This window comes from Copidosoma floridanum, unplaced genomic scaffold (genome assembly GCF_036245765.1).
Source record: "Copidosoma floridanum isolate Cflo_tuat_1 unplaced genomic scaffold, Cflo_Japanese_pri ptg000032l, whole genome shotgun sequence".
Lineage (NCBI taxonomy): Eukaryota > Metazoa > Arthropoda > Insecta > Hymenoptera > Encyrtidae > Copidosoma > Copidosoma floridanum.
In genome coordinates, this window is record NW_028321909.1 from 1823043 (window position 1) to 1847527 (window position 24485).

The window sequence follows — 24485 nt, forward strand, 5'->3', positions numbered from 1 at the left end:
TTGTTACAATTTTATTTTAAATTACCAAACTAGCTACGAGATAAGCACGGAGATATTGTGCAAGGCTACATTTAATTCAAAGCTCTTGACCCTTAAATGATCATTCTTTTTACACAAAAGCAAATAAAGTATCTAGAATGAACTAAAGATCCCCTTTAAATTTTGGATGCCACAAGGTCTATTGCACAGCAGCCACCCTACGCACGGTCTTCAATTACAATTTATTACTACTCACTGAATCTATAAAGCTGGATCGATAGAAATACCTTAATTATAAGCATTAGAAAGCTATCTTATCTCATCTCACTAATATATAAAGCAAAGTCGCTAAAACCGTTGTAATCGCTAACCGCGAAAACTACTCAACTGATCTTGCTGAAATTTTGCATACCGATTCTTGACACTTCCATGATGGTTTTAGTATAATTTTTATCTTGAAAAAGTTAATAATAATAGCAATAAATAAGATCAAAGTTTTGTAAAAATACGCCAGCTTTTCACGTTATTTCAGTGGGATCCACTTGGTGGCGTCGACACAAAATCGAAGCGACTTGCAACAACATTAAATAAGTGTAGTTATAATAGGCCGGAGCGTCTCTGAACTATTTGCAGTCGTCTACTGGCAGTCCATTGAGCCGCATCGAGAAAGAAGATGTTAATCGTGCAGCTGGGTATCCCGGTTGCCGATGACACTGTTCTCCTATAGGCAAGTGACCCATGTCAACTTACACCCTGAGCTTTCAGGGTGGACAAGTGACACCAATAAAAAAAAATATATCAACCGATAACGTCTCCGGCGGAGTACCAGGAGACGTGACTAGCCAGAGCACAACCTGCTCCAACACTTCAGAATTATGTGGCCGTACCACCATCCAGCCTGGCGCCGTCAGAGAATTCTTTACTACAAATGCAAGCCAGAGAAGACAGCTCTGAGGATCACAGGCAGCCACAATGGCTTCCTTCTCGTTGGTCGTCCCAACGGCATACCCAAGACGATGGTATTCTCTATGCCACTTTCCCGACTAACGATGAGCGGTTGGTTATTCGGGAAATGACCCTAAGACGAGATACTCTTTGGTTAGCGGCGTACTTTCAAAGAGTCAAGCTACCCACAGCAAGCTCTTTATTATCAAGAATAATAATAAGGAATAAATGGAAGTTTCACCATTGCCCCTTTTCAGGGCCGTTATAAGTATTTACGTTCCCTACTTAACCATCCATTTCATCGGTTTTTTTAAGAGACACATAAGTTTAAACTACCTTGTCAACAAATACATTTTTACTATTTCCAGAAACAATTCATCGACTAAAAGACAAGGTTACGAGCTATGTTAACTAAAGACAGCCAGTATTAAACCAAATCAGTCATTCACTGGCAGTCGTCACGAGCGGAGTTGTTCGTCGCAAGGCTAGGAACTCCGGTGACCAACGACCCTGTATAACTCTCTCGACTCTAAGCATTCAACCAGGAACCACCGATCCTCTTTAAGGTCGGCACTGGGCAAACCTAACAGCTATGAAGAAAAAAAAACTTAAGCCAATGGGACCGTCTTCAACGGGTAAGCATCACGAACCAATCTCCCACCTTAGATCACCAAAACAACTGAGTCTGCAAAAAAAGGTGCTATAGACACCAACGTCTTCGTCATTATACCAGGATACATTGGGAAAGATCTCTACAACTAGCTCCAAAGCTTTGGACTTGGTAATTTTTCTCTGTAATCAGTCTGAAGCTTCAACAGCAGGCCAGAGAAGATCACCCTAAGGTATCCAGGCAGTCACAATTGCTGTAAACTTTAGTCAAGAAAGAGTTAACTTAAGAAGCTCAACGGTCTTTTTTAGGGCCATCGGACGTCGAACTACCTTGCCAACAAATTTATTAGAACTTAACAAAGTTGACAAAAAACAGTCTTTAGGGCTCACAAAAGTCTTAACCATACTGAAAGTGGCAAGAGGGCGAATTAAGGTGACTCCTCACCCCTATACAGCACGTATTTATAATATTTTATTAAAATGTTTATTGAAAGTTATAACAAGTGTCATTTAGCCTGACAATATTATAGCTAGTGCTAAACATCATGCGATTTTTTTCATAAAATTTTGTTGATAAATTTCTTAGATACCGAAACTTGGAAAAAATTTAACAAATTACTGTAATCTTTTTTCAATTTACATCTAATATTTAATTTTTTGAGCTCATTCTCTTCCTTGAACAAAATCATTGGGAGTTACCACTGACAAAATTGCAATAACTTAGATAGGTTTCCCATAAATTTAATTTGTTTACTTATTCTTCGTATTCTCATATAAACAACTGAATTTTGTGGGAAACCTATCCAAGTTATTGCAATTTCGTCCGTGGTGACTCCCGATAAATTTGTTCAAGGAAGAGAATGATTGCAAAAAATTAAATATTAGATGTAAATTGAAAAAGATTACAGTAATTTGTTGAATTTTTTCCAAGTTTCGGTATCTAAGAAATTTATCAACAAAATTTTATGAAAAAAATCACATGATATTTAGCACTATATAATATTGTCAGACTAACTGACACTTGTTATAACTTTCAATAAAAATTTTAATAAAATATTCCAAATACGTGCTGTATAAGGGTTAGGAGCCACCTTAAAAGAAAAAGGTTTTGTGCATCTAAGCGTTATATGAATACAATTTTAGGCGTCAAGAAACTGACACAGAACATTTATTGTATATTTGTGGCGATAAAAAATGTAGAGAGGAAGCTCCAGGAATTTGATGCTCTGATAATAAAGTGAGATAAGAAAAAAAAATTTTTTTTTAATACATATTTTTCAGGAGTTTTAAATCTTCACAGCTTTAAAAATAGCCCTTTTCGTAGATTGTACGAGAGAAATTGCAAATCAACGGCCCTATAGGGCCAACGATTATTTTATGGCATAAGAAACGCACGGTACATTTCAGCATAATTATATTGTTTTTACTTCTTACAGCTTATTATTTGACCAAATAAACTGTATAGATTCCGAACAAATATGTTTTTAATAAGAAGATTTTTGTTCTGAGATGTGTCAGGAATAGATGTTAAATTTCTAACTGAAAACGTTTCACATTACATGACAACACACTACGGTATTCTATTTAGTAAGTCTCGGCCGAAGCCGAGATGGGGGGCCGCTAGTCTCTCTATGTATACAGAGTCAGCTGTTTGTATTAAATTATTTTCTTGATAACGATCAAATGATATCTGAGTCAAAAAAACTTTTTAAAATAGAATCTGACTTTAGCAAAGTTATGATTAAGTCTGCTTGTTACGCATTAAATTAAGTTAATTTGTATGATGACATAAATCCAATATTTGATGAGATAGAAAAAAAACTGTAAGAGATTTGACAATTATTCGCACATACTTGGCACACTATATTAACGTGGTTAGAAAAAAATTAATCAACTCGTTTCCTGATAAGAATACAAAAAACTTTGAAAGATCTATTACAATCAAATTAATATCTGATTTGGTTCATACGATAAATTTCAATGATACTGTATTTCTTTTTACATGGCTATTAACAATTTATGGTTTGAAAAAAAAAAAATACCCGATCGAGAAACGGTGACTGGAAAAGTATCTGTTACAAAAGAAATATATGAAAATGACGAGGAAGATAAAGTAGGACAAGATACTTTACCTGCAGATACTGAAGTTGTGAGTCAGGCTCAAACGAAACAATCCAAGTACTACTTAGAATTTCATAAAATAATGTCCATCACTTTAGAAAAAACTATAACATGTAATGAAGTTAATAACTTTTTCATCATACCTTGACGGGAAGTTCACATTCCCTTCCTGATTTCAGGCTAGGAAGTTATGCATTCCTAAATAGGAAGGAAATCTTTTTGTTGCGCACTAACGTTCTTCGCAGCTCTCTCCTAGTTATTTTCTCATGTTAGTCGCCAAGTTACTCATGTGTATATAGCTATAGTCGACAATGTACTACACTCAGCTGACGAAACCAAAACCCTCAGATTATAACCTCAATACTTATACAGTATATGCGGATATGCATATAGCAAGGTGTAGCATAAATGATTTTAGCCAGAGAGTAGTGATCTACTTAAGAATTAAAAATAATCAAGTACTAAGTCTCTATACGTGTGAGTACTGAAAGCGATTCTGTGAGTATGTGAATAAAACTTATGTATTTGGTGGCATACCTATGAGTCTGTTTTTGTTTCCGAGTAGTTTGAATTTATGTAATTTAAAAAATTATGTACTTATCATCCAACTGTTACATGCTTTAAAGGGTGATCGGAGGAATAATCGTCATTCCAATGAAAATACTTATCGACCATATCACTATGAAAGCCCCAGAAACAGTGGCAGTAGGGCAGAGCAATGCCATGTACCAATGAATATAAGTTTTTTTTACGTATTCTATACAATACATTAACAATACTGTACAACGTAACTAAAACATTCTTCCAACTATTGTAGAACATGCAGCCGTTGTACTGTGAGCCTTAAACTTCATACTCCGTACAAGGACCGCCACCTATGTACATCAGACATCATGGCCTCATGGGAGTGCCTAACATAAGTACAGGACATTATTATCACATGCATTAAATAATGATTGTAACGTATATTCAATAGAAAAAAAAATAAAATAAAATAAATAATTCAATGCATTCAACTTATTATTACAAATAAATGTACTAACAGAAAATTCCGTAACATCCAACAATTATAAAGAGAGTCCCTTTCTAGATATTGAAGTAACAGTTATTAAAACTAACAGAGGATTCATAAGTGCGTCGTGGATTAAAAGCTTTACTAAAGAAGTAGAATTATGGCTGTGGGCGGGCTAAACGTAAAACGCAAATTCCTTGTCATAAGCCAAGCCCCTTCCTTTTTTTGGATATAAAACTTTTAAGACATTGTTTATGTAATAATAAACAATGTGTAACATTTTTGGCGGGGCCCTCCTTCTGGATTTCGAGTTATGAAATCCAGAAGTCGCAGTTTGGCCGTTTTCGATATACACGTATGGTGGAAAATCGCTGAAAACTTACCCGCCTCTTCGTTTTTTCTTTGATATTAAAATTTTCATACATTGTTTATGTAATAATAAACAATGTGTATCATTTTTGGCGGGGCCTTTGTTCTGGATTTCGCGTTATGAAATCCAGAAATAGCACTTTGGCCGTTTTCGATATACGTGTATGGTGGAAAATCGCTGAAAACTTACCCACCTCTTCGTTTTTTCTCTGATATTAAAATTTTCATACATTGTTTATGTAATAATAAACAATGTGTATCATTTTTGGGGGGGGGGGCCTTCGTTCCGGATGTCAAGTTATGAAATCCAGAAGTCGCAATTTAGCCGTTTTCGATACACACGTATGCTGGAAAATCGCTGAAAACTTACCCGCCTCTTCGTTTTTTCTCTGATATTAAAATTTTTATACATTGTTTATGTAATAATAAACAATGTGTATCATTTTTGGGGGGGCCTTCGTTCCGGATTTCGAGTTATGAAATCCAGAAGTCGCAATTTGGCCGTTTTCGATATACGCGTAAGGTGGAAAATTGCTGAAAACTTACCCGCCCCTTCGTTTTTTCTCTGATATTAAAATTTTCATACATCGTTTGTGTAATAAGAAACAATGTGTATAACTTTTGGCAAGGCCTTCGTTCTGGATTTTGAGTTATGAAAGCCAGAAGTCGGAATGAGTAGGAAGTTAGCATAGGCACACATGTGATATTTTTAGGTCCGGGTGTAGTTATAGAAAATTATCATTTTCACGACTTATATTTATCATTGGCAGTCTCTTAGGCTACTCTTAGTTGTTCTGTAACATCTTCGCTTTGTTTTAAAGTGAGTAATTTAGTTATCAAATTTCGTTCCCGGAACGTTCTGAACTTCAGTGTCATCTAGTTTTAGTACCTTATAAGAATATCTATACGTTTTACAATTATAGCAGCCCCTAATGGACGTATGTAGCGTAAAAACGTCGTTCTTTCGAATTTTTTCGAACATTAAGATCACATTACTAAACGAGGTTATGTTTCCGGGAGCTAAAAATGACTGTACGTACCAAATGTGATACAATTTTGCACGGTGAGGTTAGGTTTCCTAATTCTTAAGAAAATCAGGGCAACTAGTTTTAGTACCTTATAAGAATATCTATACGTTTTACAATTATCGCAGCCCCTATTGGACGTAGGTAGCATAAAAACATCTGTTTTCCTACTTTTTTTTTAATTTTAGGAGCTTATTACTCTTTGAGATTATATTTTTTAGGCCTATAAGGTACTTGAATTATTTTTTACAACCATAGGTATGCAGAAATATTTATTTCGGATTTTTTTCACCATGTATTACTGAGAGGCGTAGTGCTTAATGTTCGTTTTATACGTATGTTACTCTGATTGTTAATAATTATGTTCAAACTGGTTAGATGTTGAATTTTTTTTACGGTATCATACACCTCTTGCTAGTGGTTTATTGGGTTATTTGCGACAAAAACAAAAATTTTTTTTTTTGGATTTTCGTTGGGCTCCAACGTTTGAAATTTCAAACACATAATAATTTGATAAACTGTTCATATTCCGTTTATTACTTGAGGATAGTATTGTTTACACTGTTCTGAGCTTAATAATCTTATAAAACCTTATATTGAAAAGTATACGTTAAGCTTCGCAATTTTGCTAGAAATGTACTTATAATTACTATCCGCTATGAAAGTTTATGCACTGAGCATAGATAACAGTGAGACCTATTCTCACCACATTAATTTTACTAGCAGCATGATAAATACAATCAGCTATTATAATTACAAGACGAACGAGATTCTACGTTTCGATGGTGGATGTAAGTATAACATCTCTCAGAAAAATACGATACGATAGTTATGTTGCGCTGCGATAGTAAAAATAAAGCTATCTCAGTAACACGTGATAGTGAATGTAATATCTATCATTAAGGAGGTTGACTACCTTAAGCAATTGACAGTTAGTTTTTAACTAAAATTCGTACAGAGCTTCAAAAATGTATTTAAAAAATTCATGCAAAGTTTCTACTACTCTGGGTACTTATGAAACGAGAAAATAATAACAAAATTTATTATTTTTATATCCGTTTTTATGAGGGATTTTTCTCGGGATTTTCAAAAACGACTATTACAATAAAAAATATTAATACAATTATAGTCATATTTGAACCAAACTGTAGTCAACAGTACATTAATATCTGGCTTTTTATTAAGTAAAACAATCACGTCAATTAGATCCTTGTAAAAATAGTTATTAATGAATAATGTAGAGTATAGATACCACTCAATATTTACCTACGGAACATGCGCACACACATCTAAAAGTCGGACCCCAAAGGTGGTCAACCTCCTTAAAGTTATATGCCAGATATTACTCTTGATGGGGCGTAGGGAATCGCGCATTGACTGCAATGGACATATATGTATATTTTTACGTAATTGACAGTTTGTGCTTCACACTCTTGCACTGCAAGCAATGATTATGATAAAGATTAAGAGTAAAATTCTTATTAGTGTTTATAAAAATTCGGGATCAGTAAGTTTTAGGTATTTCGTACATACATCATAATCATTGAAGATTGTTTGTTCTTCAATCATTTGTTTTTACATGAAAAAATTTGTAAAAGACTTTATCTGTAGTATCAATAGTATTAAGTGTTACTTTATACGTTTAAATTATTTATTTTATGTTAACAGAACATTAGAATTTATGTAGCTCAGTTTTATATTACTGAAACAATTCTTGCTTGCAAAACTCAGTATATTCATACACCTATACGAAACTATTGATATTATTCAAACACAATAATGAAGATATGTATATAAAAGTAATATGTATATGGAGGTACAGTGAAGATATAATAACAGAAGCCTTTTGCTTAAAATGAAACTATCAACAGTACTATAGTGCTTCACATATTGAAAACTTTTTACAGAAGCAGATACAACAAAAACAAAAATACCCGCGCGTAGGGCGGAGAATGTTTTATCGATTTGTTCCATATATAATAACAAATTTTCGGACAAGCACGAAAAAATACTAAAACAATTAATTAAGCATTTTCAAAATTTCTTGTAAGTGTAAGTAAGAAGGAGAAAGCTGGGTACACTGAGAAAAGTGGTATTGAAAAAATTATTATAAGTGTAACAAAAATTACTATATTTTTTAGGAAAGCTGAGACATACTCGCCCGATAACACTAAGTCTTACGTTTGTAGTAAATTTTATTACATTTGAATTAATTATTACAATAGGCAGTCATACAAAAATTACTATAGTTTACAATACAAATTACTATGTCTAACATAGTAAAAATCGTGTAATCGTGTAAAAATGTCGTAATTTTAACTATTCAACAAAGTAAATCTTATTATAATTTTTCAAAAATGTATTTTATTCTGGAGTAAAATTTACTATGCTACATAGTAAAATATCTGGTTTCATCGCATTCCTATCCAACATAGTAAAAATTGGGTCGCAAAGTATAGTAATATTTATGATAACATTGTAGATTAGGTTGGGTATATTTGTGATTTACTATATATATAGATATATATGTGTGTTAACATACGAGTCTAGAACAAAGCCAAGTGTCGGATGTGCGAGCAATACAAGATGCAAACACTGCATTAACATTAGACTTCAACACAAAAATCTTCAAAGATTTCACTAGTAAGTATACGCATCCTTTAATTACTGCCAATTATCGTGTTGGGAGCATTTGTGTCAGGAAATCTAACTCCCAAAACTAATCCTCTGTTTCCTAACCCTATTGTGTGAAAGGTTCTTTAGGTATAAGCTATCTCATTTTTCCATCACAAGTGTGTAAATAATTAGTCTTATTATGGACGATGTTACAATGGAAAAGGTGAGCTGGTACTAAAGTATAATTCTCTGTGATATGCAAAAAATGTGTACTATGAGCCTACTTGTTGGTAATTCGCTGTTAATATCAACAAGTTGGAGATGTAAATGAGAACGAGGCAGTCGATGCAGATCAAGTTCATCAAGTACCTGTTTACCAAGATGTGGCTAGGCTCGCAGACCAACCTTTCATTAGCACAGTAAGCTATCGATTAACAAATCATAACATGTATCATATCAGTATTAAGTAATTAATTCTTATCCCAGGGACTTGATGCATATTTGAAAAAAACTAGTATTGGAAAAGAAATAATAATTGCGTACAAGGATAGTCAAAAACACAACTTACCTTTGCATAAGAGGATTCGAGCAAAATTAGTTCGCCTTGTTATAACAAGAGAAAAAGATCATGCTTTGAAAGATGTAGGAGAAGACCAGTTGCTTGATTCATTCAAGTGCATATCTTACTATTTAACCATAAGTAAATGTCAAATTTTAATATTTTGTTTTTTAAATCGAACAATTTTTTTAGCATTACTAAAGAACGGTTTGAAATCTTAGCCAATGAAGCTTATTATACAATGTTCGCGTCCATGTCCGTAGATATTGTAATATTGATAACTTTTTATTATTTGAGTCGTTTATATTACGTACGTATGTGCAATACCATATCTACTCTATCGTAACGCATACGAACACAGGTCGGCGTGGTCCAGTGGTTACAACACCAAATTCCGGAGCTGCAGGTCGAAGGTTCACATCCCGGTGGGAGCAATTTTTCTAACATGAATTTCTCTTTCTTTCAAACATAAAATCAAATTATCTAATAATGACTAATATAATCAATAATCCCCACCTAATAATCTAGTTAATTTAATCACATAATTAATGGAGTGATAATATACTATTTTCCATTTTGAAAATATAATATTATCATCCAACATAGTAAAAATTATTTTACGTCGAAAGCAAAATTTGCTATCCAACATAGTAAAAATTATTTTACGTCAAAAGCAAAATTTGCTATCCAACATAGTAAAATTTAATATACTCAGAATTTACTATGTAAAATAGTAATTATTATAATACGGCAAGTATGTCTCAGCTTTCCTAAAAAATATAGTAATTTTTGTTATACTAATACTAATTGTTTTTGATAACGCTGCATATTACTGAGAATCAAATGTACTTCTTTTATATTATAATATTTTAATTCAACTTACTTCAAAGCCATATTTACATTATTCAACCACGGTTTAATTTGATCTTATTAGACACATATAAAAAGTTAAAACGTATTCGATTGACCACTTCTCCAATCTAAGTAATGAACGGTGTACTATTAAAAGTTATTATAATAATAGTTTAAGATCTGTAAATCATGTATAAAGAGGCAAAGAACACAATTTTTCAATCTATTCTAATATGAAATAAAACGATGATTCGTTACTTACATTTAAATTCTGTATGCATGGACCTCTTAAAATAGTAAATGTTTGTCTCGTGTTAATTTGCAAAAAATCTTCAGCACCTACGTATTCTACCCATTAAAAAATGCTATTTTCTTGTGTATAATGCTGATAGTGTAACTATTTTTTTTCTGACTTTCACTCCAACAAACCGCAATATTCGTTTATTAACAACAACAGAAGCTGCTCTGCTAAAAAACACCTTATCCGAAAATTTATCAGAAAAACCAAAAGATATTATATGGTGTAAGCATCAGTTTTACAATTTTTTCATGTTTTTTTGCGTAAAATCACCACATAAATATGAAAGCCACATAGATATCTTCATTTTGAATAATTTTATAAATGTTTTTTTGTGAAACTAACTTTTTTGGTAGCGTTGGTTGATTATTTAAGTAATTGTACATGTAGTTGTTTGTATGAAATGTGTGTATTTGAGTTTATGTATATATATATGAAGTCTTCCACGCCATTTGAGACGTTTATGAAAATTTTTTTGTTATAAACTTTTCATTTATTTTAAAAAATTTCAATTTCAAACTTATCCATACTATGTAGATCTTGACCAATAACCAGACTTAAAAGGCTTCAATCACAATCAATTAAAATTTTTTACTTTGAGTGGAAGAAATGATGAGTACATCTAGTGCGCATACAACCAGGGCAAGGACAAAAACCTGATCCTTGCCCTGAAGTTATGTGCCACCAGGTACAAAAACTAGTATTTTCCAAATATTTATCCTTATTTTTTAACAGTCCTAGATGACTTGAAATATTTCCCGTATTTAAAGATATTTGTGTATGTCTGAGCGTAAGTCAACGTTAGCCATTCATACACTGCCTTTAGCCAAAGTTTCAATGCAGAATCAAAGATTAATCAATCAATGTTATCGATTATTATTGAAACTGTTCAATCAATGTTAATTCAAAAAAATAGTATTTTTGGGAACAGAAAGTTTACATTAAATTATATGGTAACTCACCTTGAATTTTGTCCATTTACAATTTTGCGTTAACTACGATTGTGGTAATTCACTGGAAAATTTTTTTAAAAAGAATAGGCTTTTTTTTAATAATCGATTTTAATGATGCGACCAGACGGCAAAGATGTTAAGGATCTTTATCTTTGGAGAGAGCAATGTTTTTTTTTGTTTTTTTTTTGTTTTGCATTTTTTGATGCTCAATATGATCAAGACTACGTATTTTTTAATGAATGATTTGTATAAAAAAGAACTTATTTTTAAAAAAAGTCCATTATATCGTTTCTTCTGCGCGTATTTTGTGATACATACCTAATTCATCTTTTAATCTTTATTGAATTATCTTAAAGATAAGACTTGTTGAAAGCTACTAAGTCTGTTTGTTTACTTGCAAACAGTGTTGAAAATTAAAAAGGGCATCCTTTTAACGTATGATAATTCTACAACAAAAATACGTAGAAGTCTGAAACTATTAGGAACTTCTGGTTATAATGATATTAAAAAATACTCTAAATTGAAGTGCGAAAAAAAACACTTTCCAATAAGACTTGAACCCCCGTCCTCTTGCACACTGGGCGAGCCCCTTACCCACTCTGCTATGAGCGAGTGCAAGTAAACAAACGGACTAAGCGACTTTCAACAAGTCTTCTGTTTTAGATAATTAGTTAAAGAACAAAAAATGCATTTGGTGTACATCGAAAAATACGCCCAAGAAAAATAATGTAAAAGGTTTTAAGAAAAAGTTTTTTTTACAAATTGTTAATTTAAAAAATGTTTCTCACAATTTGAGAAGTGCGCATAGTCATCATCGTGTTTAGCATGAGAAAAAACATAAAAACCAATCAAAACATTGCTTTCTCCAAAGAAATAGACCTACAAACGCCTACCATCTGGTGTGGATAGAGTTAACCAAGTGACATTTGCATAAGTGATATTCTTAAAGCTACCATTCTTTCAGATAAATTATACAGATGATTTGGAAGACAGTTCCACTTTGAAAAATACCGTTGTTGATAATACATATGATAAATTTGACGAAGTTGATGACAGTAACTGGGATGACAAAATATTAAGATATGAGGTAACTTCCAAAACGCACAATGTCCCAGACCTGAAAATGAAAATTATGGAGCAACAGAAAGAAATTTCTAATTTGAAAAAAGTGGTCACTGAAAAGGAAAGTAAAATTACTAAAATGCAGGAGCAATTAAGTGAGCTTGATTCATCTGCTACTGAGGCAAAAACGCAAAACAGACATCTACGATTAGTTGTTAAACAACTAGAAAAGGAAAATTTAAGCTTAAAACAGTCACACTTGAATTTAAATGATGCGGCAGTAGCAAGAGCAGGTTAGTTGTTTAACTAAAATCAGAATAATATTTTATTTACTGGTTTACTCACTTTGACACAGCAGAAACATTGCTTCCATCGAAATAAATTGTCCAATTATACAGTTTTTTGCATATGTGGGGGGAGTGATTTTTTTCAGGTAGTTGCCTGAAGTAGCAATATCACACATTATTTCCTTTTGATCAACCGTTTATGGCGTTAGATCTTGTACGTTCCAAATGGCTGGATGCCCCGCAGATCTAAGACTATCTATGGTTAACCAAAGGGAGACAATGTGCGATGTTTCTATTTAGAGCTAGTGTCAGGAAAGAATGACTTTTCCCTACGTGTAGTACTATATTTTGAGCTTGCTCCAAAATGAGCACTAACAGTTTCTCATGCTAAAAATGTTGGACTGCAACTGATCAATCCGTTGTAATGTAAATATCCTGATTATGACCACAAATTTCATCATACTTGTTTCTTTAACTTTTTTTCTTAATTGTGAGCTTCAATGGTAAAAATTTTGGTTTTTACTAGTGCGCTATTTACCATTATTATTCTAATTTGAGAATTTGGTTCCTAATTATTGAATTACTTTGTTTTAAAAAAAGATTATAAGACCAAAATGTACATAACTATGAAATATTGTACCTATTGTTTTACAATTATGTCCCTTTTTATTAAACTTTTTTATAAACATGAATTTAGTATAATATTTGAAGGCAGTTAAAGTTTTTTCACTTGCATAACATCATTGTATTAATCAAAAAGAGCTGTAACAATTTTTTATTAAAATAGTTTTTTTATCAAGTAAGTTGCATAACAAATACATGAATTTTCATGTTTCACGAATAGGAACATGTTTCACGAATAGAGATATTTACCTTATGTTGTAAAATCAAACCTTCAATTCAATACTAATTGCTATCTCCCATTAATAATAGAATTAATTATTAATTGTTAAAAAATAGCTGTTTTGGGCTAAGGTAGTACGCCCGTATGCTAAAAAACTACTCATCGTATTGTATCGTAAGTGATACCACATATTTTTGCTGAAATACATGATGTATAAGTAATGAGCAAAATGTTAAAAAAAAAAATGTTAATTTTATACATAAATATGCACTCCTTTCACTTGCTCCTTTGTTATCATAAATTAACTTAAAAAACAAACTTGGGATTATGGAGCTTGACTATTAATTAACATTTCATTTACATTCCATCAATATTTTGCTGTCTGGCTGACTGCCTCTTCAGGATTAGAAATCTACTATTATAAAAAAATACAGCTTAGTGAAAGTTAAAAAGAAGTAAAACCATTAATCTAATATATATATATATATATATACATAATTTTTTTACTTTTTTAAAACTTTTACTGAGTTTTATTTTGTTATAATTGCAGATTTGTTATCCAGAAGAGGCTGTCAGCAAGACAGCGAAATATTGATTGAACGTAATTAAAATGTTAATTAATAATTATGATCCATAGTATCAAATTTGTTTCTTAATATTATTATACCAGATGTTAATTTTGTTCTGTCTCATTTTCATAAGAGCAGTGTCAGAGTATTATCGGGATTAATGGAAAATGTTATTCGGTAAAGGTTCTTCTAAGACTCTTATCGTATATTGGAATATTTAATTTTGTCAAAGAAAGGATAGATCTTTCAATTGACAGTACTTGAACCAAATAAATACAAACGTGAAACGTACTTAAATTTAAGGTTTTAATCCGAATGAATTATTTCTGTTAAAAACTGTTCTTAAAACTGTTATCAGTCAGGTGTTACGCGATACATAAGCACTGGTCTTAAATGGGACTGCGCGACACTGTAGCGTCAAATGGAGCACGTCCAATATTTCTAGTAGAAGCTTAGTGGCTTGCTTGTCGGATCAAATATAACTTTTACTATTGAAAAATCTAATTTTAATAAATGTAACTACTTTTCATATTTTATTCGTTTATACATTTTCTGTAGATTTCATGCAAATTATACATATTGCTCAGGAGGGATTGAGTCGCTTAAAAAAAGACGAGCACAAAAGCATTGGAACAAAACCTCTAGTAAACGTCACAAATCGTAATAGTGAACATGAGTCTTCAAGTAGTGATCAAATTGATTTTGGCAAGGTAAGATAAAGCTAAATAGATTTTTTTTTAACTGGTAAGTCCCGAATATAGATCAACTAGCGGCCCCCCGTCTCGGCTTTGCCCGAGACTAACTAAATGGAACACCGTAGTGTGTTGACATGTAATGTGAATCGTTTTCAGTTAGAAATTTTACATCTATTCCTGACACTTCTAAGGACAAAAATCTTCGTATTAAAAACATATCGTTCGGAATCCATACAGTTTACTTGGTCAAATAATAAGTTGTAAAAATAAAAAAAAATTTAACTATGCTGAAAAGTACCGTGAACTCCTTATGACGTAAAATAATTGTTTACCATAAGGGGCCGTTGATTTGCAGTTTCTCCCGTATAATTTATGAAAAGGGCTATTATTTAAAGCTGTTAACATTAAAAACTCCCAAAAAATGTATATAAAAAAAAAATTTTTTCTCTTATATCACAACTTTATTATCAGAGCAACAAAGTCCTGGAGCTTCATCTCTACATATTCTATCGACACAAAAATACAAATATATAATCTACCTACTTAAAAATCTGGAAGATTTAAGAAATTATTGTGAGGGTACTGATTAAAAAGCCGATCTCTCACGCAATAGATTCTTTATTTGTCAATTTTGAAGCTGCTGTTTCAATCTCCATAAATGTTCTGTGTCAGTTTCTTAACGCCTAAAATTGTATTCATTAGATGCATATAAAGTTTTCCTTTTAATTTTCCCTCTTGCAACTTTTGTTATAGTTAATACTTTTGTGAGCCCTAAAGGTTGTTTTTTTCAACTTTGTTAAGTTCTAATATATTTGTTGGCACGGTAGTTCAACGTCCGATCGCCCTAAAAAAGACCGGTGAGCTTCTTAAGTAAACTCTTTCTTGACTGAAGTTTACAGCAATTGTGACTGCCTGGATACCTCAGAGTGATCTTCTCTGGCCTGCTATTGAAGCCCCAGACTGATTGGGAGAAAAATTACATAGTCGAAATCTTTGGAGCTAATTGTAGAGATCTTTTCCAACGTCTCCTGGAGTATAACGTCGAAAACGTTGGTGTCTAAAGCACCTTCTTTTTTTGCAGACTCAGTTGTTTTGGTAATCTAAGGTAGGAAGATTGGTTCGTGATGCTTACCCGCTAGAGACTGTCCCGGTGGCTTAATTTTTTTTTCCTTCATAGCTCTTAGGTTCGCCTAGCGCAGACCTTGGAGAGGATCGGTGATTCCTAGTTCAATGCTTAGAATCGAGAGGGTAATATGGGGGCTTTGATCACCGGGGTTCCCAGCATTGCGACGAACAACTACGCTACTGACGACTGCCAGTGAATGATTGACTTGGTTTAGTAGTGGCCGTCTTTAGTTAAAATAGTCTTTTAGTTGACGAATAGTTTCTGGAAATGGTAGTAAGAATGTATTTGTTGGCAAGGTAGTTTAAACTTAGGTGTCCCTTAAAAGAATCAATGAGATTGATGGTTACGTAGGGAACGTAAATACTTATACTGGCCCTGGAAAGGGCCAGTGGTGATACTTCCAGCTATTCCTTATTATTGTTGATGAAGAGCTGGCTGTAGGTAGCTTGACTCTTACCCTCGAAGTCTCTGTGTACGGAGACCGTGATTGAGAGAGGTACGCTGCTCAAAGAATACCTCTCGTCTTCTGGTCGTTCCCCGTATAATCAACCGCTCATCGTTAGTCGAAAAAGTGGGCATAGTGAATACCTTGTCTGTGGGTATGCCGTTGAGACGACCACTGAGAAGGAAGCCGTTGTGGCTGTCCGTGCTTCTCAGGGCTGTCTTCTCTGGCCCCTGGCTTACATTTATAGTAACAAATTCTCAGACGGCACCAGGCCCGAAGGTGGAACGGCCACATAACTCTGAAGTGTTGAAGCAGGTTGTGCTCTTGCTAGACATGTCTTCTGGTATTCCACCGGAGACGTTGTCGGTTAGATTAAATTATTGTTGGTAGCACTCATCAACCCTAGAGGATCAGGGTGAAAGTATAGACCTAGATCACTTTCCCGTTGGAGAAGAGTGTCGTTGGTAACCGGGATACCCAGCTGCACGACTATCATCTATATTTTCGATCCAGCTCGATGAACTGCTGGTAGACGTCTACCGAAGCTTCCGAGATGCTCCAGCCTATCATAACCATACTTATTTAATTATGTTGCACGTAGCTTCGATTTTATGTCGACACCACCTAGCGGATCCTACTGAACTAACGTAAAAAGCTGGCATATTTGAGCAGAACTTAGAGCTTATTTATTGCTATTGTTATTAAATTTTTTAAGATAAAAACGATGCTAAAACCATCTAGGAAGTGTCAGGAATCGGTATGCAAAATCTCAGCAAAATCGTTTCAGCTACTTTGCTTTATATATTAATATGACTATAGCATTGTAGTTATTGAAATAAAGAACATTCTTAAAAAGACTCAAATACCAGTAAAAAATTATTTTACCATAGCAAAAATTTTTTATAAATAGGATTTCCAAAAAGGTTTAAAAATTTTCTCTGGTAGTTCTAGATAATCTCGTTCAAAGAATGAAACAATCTTTGAAGTATTAGAATCAAATAGAAAACGAAAAAGTTCAAATATGGTTTTTTATATATCTAATGAATCAAAAATTTCGTAACATGCAAAACAGAAAATTATCAAAAAAAATTTTAATGCATAATATTATACTCCTATCTTTTATGTATCGTCGATAATCTTTATTTTGAAGCATCAAGCATTTTTCGTATGAATTATTTTTAATTCTTTCATTATTGATCGCTATATTACTTATAGTAGATGGGCGTATCAAGACAAAATTGTTAATTCTATGAAAACTGAATTAGTCTAAATATAACTTATACTTATCGATTTGTGTAAGAAATGCACAGTATAGGTACAATCCAAGCAATCATAAACAATGTACAATACATAAGCCCTTAACCTATGTTATGCTTCTATATAAAAATATGATGTCTATTAACTATTGTTGAAAAACAGAAGCCATATCAGGCAGTAGCACTTCAAGTATAATTCAAGATACTTTTAATTGTTGTAACAAAAAAGCGTGCTACTCTTAGGTTACTTTAATTAATATATCAATGTTGTAAATATTGAAGATTGATTTATTTTTTAGCATTTGGAAGATTCTAATGATGGTGGCAATAAAACTATTGGAGGTCATACTGTAGAGCAATTGGATGCTGATCAAAGGGAAGATATAATTCAGGTAATAATATTACTAAAATCACCTAATTGCGTCATTGTATGATTCTATTGTTTTTTAGGATATAGTTCACCCTAGTGCTACCGTGGCTGAAAAAGAGCCAGTTAAAAGCTTTACTATCCCGAGTAGTGTTGTAAAAAATTGTAGACAAAATGGTGTCTCGGAGTTTGTGAGTGATCTCATGGATTCTCTGTTTACTACCGATGAAATGGCAAACTCAAGCGCGAGTGGACGTGGATGCGCAGCAAATAAGGATTGCGTTATTAGACCCCCTCTTAATCCTGCCAAAATTATTGCTATGAAAGGTATATCAAAAGTTGAAACTGCAAATATATGTAACATTAATATAATAAATTATTTTTCTAGAACTCGTGTTTAAACCAGGTAGGTTTATTAAAAATACGGACAATAAAAAAATCTTTACCAGCGTGATACGCGCAAAATGTGCAAAAGCAAGGAGAGAATTCTTAAATAACCAAAAAAGATTGTCAGTGTCATGTACATAATACGTAAACAAGTTATGTATCTATGTAATAATGTATTTAAATACATGTGATATATATTTAAATAAATTATTCTACAATAAATTCTTATGCAGTTATTCATTATAATCTTAATTAGTTACTATTAATAGTAAATAAATACATTTTAATTCATTTAAAAACCATGTATTTATTTTAAAGTAGATTTTTTTCATGTATTTATGCCTAAATTTATGCATAAATTTATGCATAAATAGGGGGCGAATTTCATGCATATTCTTATGCACAAGCTTTTGCATAACTTTATGTATAAATTTATGCATAATTTTATGGATATTTTAATGCACAAACTTATGCATATAATTTTGGTAAGGGTCCCGTACACACACAACACAAAATTCAAATTGTATTGAAAATGCCAAAATTTGACTCTCTTCTTTTCACGCTCATGCACAATATTCTTCAACAAACAATATATTCATTGAAGCCAAATAATCAAAAAATGCACTTTAAGATTTTTAGGTCCAAAAAGAAGGAAAAAAGAAATTTATTTGACACTATAACCAACCGATAGGACAAACAATGGAACATAAAAAAAAAATGACATCGGAGACTTTTTTTTCCTCCGTTATAAATTGTTTAAGGACTTACACAAATTTTAGCGTGTTGCTAAAAACCTGAAAAAGAAAAATCTGATCCAACGTTTTAGATGATTCGCTTAAGCTGTGAGTTAGAAATTTGTTGTTAAAGAGGGCGTTTTATGTTTTTCAACGCATTTTTCTATGCTGATTACGGGAAAAACGATTATAATTTTTTTTTAAATAATTGGATCAATGTGAAAATCGCGTCTGACGTTTATTTCACTCATATCTCTCAGAAGGTACCAGATGCGACAAAAATAAAAATACCAGCGTGTAGGGCGGAAAATTTCCTATCGATTTAATCCATTACATATCTTCAGACAAGCGCGAAATCATTCTTAAAAAAATTGATTAAGCGTTTTCAACACTTGCTGTAAGAGTGAGTGAAAAGGAGCGAGCGGCGGTGGTGCGCCAGCCACTATGAGCTATAGCTTATATATAAGCAATGAGCCATACTCCCTTCATGCTCCTCTATTCATGTCATTTGTGCGTTGTATACGTATATATATGACGATGCGTGGCGTGAGAGAAGCAAGAGAGGGAGCAGTAGCGCAAGTAAATGCTGGATTAACTGTAGTATTTTTTTGTTCAGGTTGCGGGCCGCGCACTAAAATAATGCTAAGTCCTCAAAAGATATTTAACGATGAAAAAAAGGTCTCCGAAGAAAGAAGTTTTTGTAGGTTTCTTTGTATTTTCAATCGATTGGTAATAGTGTCGAATGAGGTTTTTTTTTCTTTTTTATAATAAATCAACCTTTACCGTTATTTGGCTGTGGTAAACACGTGTGTTTAAGCATATTGTGAATGAACGTAAAAGAAAAATTTTAATTTTTGCATTTTTAACAATGTTTTACAATTCAAACATTGCAAATATCTCGTATATGTTGTAGAAAACAAAACAATGCCAAGCGATTATAATACAATTTAACAAAAAACATTTTCAAGTAAGGTTTAAAAAAAAGTGGCGACAATTTTAAAACGAGATTTTTAGCATCGGTAACTAAACAAGCCTTAAAAAAAAAAAGTAGTCATTACTTTGACAAAACTGTCTCAAAAAAGGCGTATTTTTTTTTTGCATTTAGCTGAGGTTTGTTAAAACTATTCATCCAATCTTGTTAAAATTCAAAATGGTTGTTGAAAATTACTATAAGTACAACCCTGCCACATTTCAGCTTTTAATATTTATACAAAAGGGATTTATTAATTTTTTAATATTAGCTCAAACAACGAGGTTTCTTACATGTTGCGGGGAATAACCACAGGACCAATTGGGATCGACCGCAGCTTATTTTGTTCGTTTGTTTGCCACGCATACTTTTATACTTAGTTTGTTTGTATTTTTTTTTTTTAAGGCTTGTTTCGTTACCGATGCTAAAAATCTCGTTTTAAAATTGTTGCCACTTTTTTTAAACCTTACTTGAAAATGTTTTTTGTTCAATTGTATTATAATCGCTTGGCATTGTTTTGTTTTCTACAACATATACGAGATATTTGCAATGTTTGAATTGTAAAACATTGTTAAAAATGCAAAAATTAAAATTTTTCTTTTACGTTTATTCACAATATGCTTAAACACACGTGTTTACCACAGCCAAATAACGGTAAAGGTTAATTTATTATAAAAAAGAAAAAAAAACCTCATTCGACACTATTACCAATCGATAGAAAATACAAAGAAACCTACAAAAACCTCTTTCTTCGGAGACCTTTTTTTTCATCGTTAAATATCTTTTGAGGACTTAGAATTATTTTAGTGCGCGGCCCGCAACCTGAAAAATAAAATACTACATTTAACCCAGCATTTACTTGCGCTGCTGCTCCCTCTCTTGCTTCTCTCACGCCACGCATCGTCATATATGTACGTATACAATGCACGAATGACATGTATAGAGGAGCATGAAGGAAGTATGGCTCATTGCTTATATATAAGCTAGGGGTAAATGACCCAATTACTGCGCACTGAAATTTTTGATTGTACTAAAATTCTCATTTCTCAATGTTTTTCGATGTAAATTGAACCAGTTTTTAACTTTTTTTTTTAAATAATTGTTTTAGTGCTGATATCACTTGCTGGTATTACTGCGCACCATTATAAAATTAGCACCAGTCGCTGCGCCCCCAATTACTGCGCGGGTATCTCCCATAAGGTTTTCATGCTGAAACCCTAGACCCAATTTCTGCGCACCAATCACTACTCACGACTACAAAGTTTTGTAGGTTAGATTCGTTTGGAGTCATTCAGTTAAGCGATTATAAATGCCATGATGTAAAGTATGATTCTGGATTGAACGTTATTAATGTCCGTGCGTGTTACGATATCCAATAACCCAAATTTTTCAGTCTATTTTTCTTATTTTCAGTTACCGTCAAGTGCGCAATAATTGGTGCCTGCGCAGTACTTGGATCATTTACCCCTATAGCTCATAGTGGCTGGCGCACCACCGCCGCTCGCTCCTTTTCACTCACTCTTACAGCAAGTGTTGAAAACGCTTAATCAATTTTTTTAAGAATGATTTCGCGCTTGTCTGAAGATATGTAATGGATCAAATCGATAGGAAATTTTCCGCCCTATACGCTGGTATTTTTATTTTTGTCGCATCTGGTACCTTTTGAGAGATATGAGTGAAATAAACGTCAGACGCGATTTTTACATTGATCCAATTATTTTAAAAAAATTACAATTTTTTTTCCCGTAATCAGCGTAGAAAAATACGTTGAAAAACATCAAACGCCTTCTTTAACAACAAATTTCTAACTCACAGCTTAAGCGAGTCGTCTATGTACTTTCACTGCCGCGTCCCCGAGCTTTTGAATCTTTCTCCCCGCACCATGATTTATGTTTATACAACGCATGCATGTAGTAGAGAATGGAAGGGGGTATGGCTCGTAGCTCATCGTGGCTGAGTCAGCGGTGGCCGCTCTCTCCTTCTCACTTACACTTACAAGAAGTTGTACCTTCATGAAACCTTCCAACGTAACGATATTAACGCCAAGGTGTCTTACAAATCATTCGCATGACAAAAACATCGAGCCGGCCATGCAGTTAGCGGCCAAGGGCGCAAGTACTTGATGGCTACGAAGCTATGCTCAGTCCCTTCTGCATATTTCAAATTACTTTTGAGTAATGTGAAAAAATTTGAAAGAAAAAAAAAGATGATTCACATACAATTTTCACAAGATTACAACATTATCTTGAAGTAAATTTAGTAATATTTCTGTACTACGCTTAATTTTATATTTTTTACCCCCTGTATGGTTCAACCGGAACCTTTACAAAATTTGCAATTTGCTTTGTAAAACCCACCAAGTCTATAATCGACGGCTCTTACAAAAAACAACGGAACTCAGAAATTCCAATGTTATTTTAAATGGGAAAATCTGAGTTCCGTTGTTTTTCGTAAGAGACGTCTATACAACCATAGTAGCCTACATATAGTTATTTCTGGGATTATGACAGTACTAAGAAAAAAGCTTAAACATCTAACCAAGTTCCTCAGAAAAACGTTGAAAAAAAATCAATATCAAATGCGACAGAGTTAGAAATGGGATTTGTGAATTTTGGAGGTTACCTCCAATTGAGCAAATATGTGGGTAAATTCTTTTATAGGTAATGTACAGTAAAATTAATAACAAAAATGAATATATATCAACTTATTAGTACACAACAGATTAGTCAATCCTTAAAATTTCATTACAATCCACATAATACTTGGAAATTCAAATTTGGAGAGTACGCCTGGGACCACAAACGTGTCTTAGCTCCTTAATGATGAAAGAATACCCATCTATTATTCGTAAACATAGTACTGAGGAACTTGGTCAGTTCATGTTGTGTCTAGAATAATGAAAAAATAGTTAATCCTAACATTCAGTCTGGTCACTATCCCAAATTTACAGATTTGTAGGACTAAAAACATAATTATGACTGGGTGCTGTTTGAAGTATACTTAGAAGTAAACAATTGATCTCCTGCCTAAGTGTTAAATACAATGTGATTTCTAAGGGGCAAATTCTCTCCTTATTTCAAAAAGCACCCAATCATCATTAAGCGTTTGGACCTACACATCTTTGAATTTGGGATAGTGACCAGACTGAATGATTGGATTAACTATTTTTTCATTATTCTAGACACAACATGAACTGACCAAGTTCCTCAGTACTATGTTTACGAATAATAGATGGGTATTCTTACATCATTAAGGAGCTAAGACACGTTTGTGGTCCCAGGCGTACTCTCCAAATTTAAATTTTCAAGTTTTATGTGTATTGTAATGAAATTTTAAGGATTGGCTAATCTGTTGTGTACTAATAAGTTGATATATAGTCATTTTTGTTAATAATTTTGCTGTACATTACCTATAAACGAATTTACTCACATATTTGCTCAATTGGAGGTAACCTCCAAAATTCACAAATCCCATTTCTAACTGTCGTATTTAATTTTGATATTTTTTCAACGTTTTTCTGAGGAACTTGGTTAGATGTTTTTAATTTAATGATGGTGACAACATTTAATAATAAGGTTTTTCTGAGTACTGTCTTAAAATCAAAATTCACTGTATATAGGCAGCTATTATGGTTATTCATGACTTGATGGGTTTTGAAGCATCCCATGCTTTATTTAGAAGGAAAAGGTAGATTCTCTATCTGAATAATAAAAACTTAATTTAAAAAATCTAAAACTTTTGTTTTGTCAGTCCATTAGTTTAAAGAAAAATAATTTGTTGGATAAAAAAAAAAAATATCTAATACCCTTTTTTTAATATACTAAAAATAGCTTGGAAATGACATATTTCAACTAAATGACGTACCTTTTGCATTAAAGTTGTCTTGGGCTTGCCATCAGAGTTTTTTTCTTCGTCGTTAGGGTACAAGTTGAAAGTGGTGTCTTCAATTTTTTCTACGTTACTTGTAATAACGTCTACGCATACATCTAATAACCGTTAAGTTGAAATACCCTTCATGTTTAGCGTTAGTGATTTTATGAGTTTATCACAATGTTCTGAACGTCTCTGCAATAATATTATGTAAAGAACGAGAAAATACCTGATCCAGGGACTCATGGTCAGCCATAATTACCTATTCTTGTAAGAAGAATTGTTGATAATTTTATTCCTAGTAAGTATAATATGAGTGCTGTGCACGTGAAAAAACATAAGGACAAATAAATAATTGGTTATAAGAAAATAAAAATCCTTTCTTTGCCAAGAAAAACAGTTATGTAAGCAATATATTACTTGTTTGCTAGCTTGATTCAAGGTAAATATATTATACAAGCAGCCCCCCGTCTTTCTGTTTGTTTATTGGATTGGTTAGATAAAACGAATAATATCCGTTGGCATATTAATCAGT

General features: G+C 32.8%; 1 protein-coding gene across 1 annotated transcript; it reads left to right on the forward strand.

Annotated features, from left to right (window-relative positions):
* Positions 1 to 854: 854 nt before the first annotated feature.
* LOC149373319 (uncharacterized) lies at positions 855 to 18517 on the forward strand. The gene is made up of 6 exons (XM_089597455.1): positions 855 to 998; positions 12303 to 12693; positions 14659 to 14810; positions 17922 to 18014; positions 18073 to 18316; positions 18378 to 18517. Exons 1-6 carry the CDS (start codon positions 855 to 857, stop codon positions 18515 to 18517), a joined length of 1164 nt encoding a protein of 387 aa, XP_089453581.1.
* Positions 18518 to 24485: the final 5968 nt, after the last annotated feature.

Coding starts and splice junctions, on each gene's coding strand:
- LOC149373319 (XM_089597455.1), top strand. CDS start 855: ATGTGGCCGTACCACCATCCAGCCTGGCGCCGTCAGAGAATTCTTTAC. Junction 999..12,302: donor ACGGCATACCCAAGACGATG/GTATTCTCTATG, acceptor CCATTCTTTCAG/ATAAATTATACAGATGATTT. Junction 12,694..14,658: donor TGCGGCAGTAGCAAGAGCAG/GTTAGTTGTTTA, acceptor CATTTTCTGTAG/ATTTCATGCAAATTATACAT.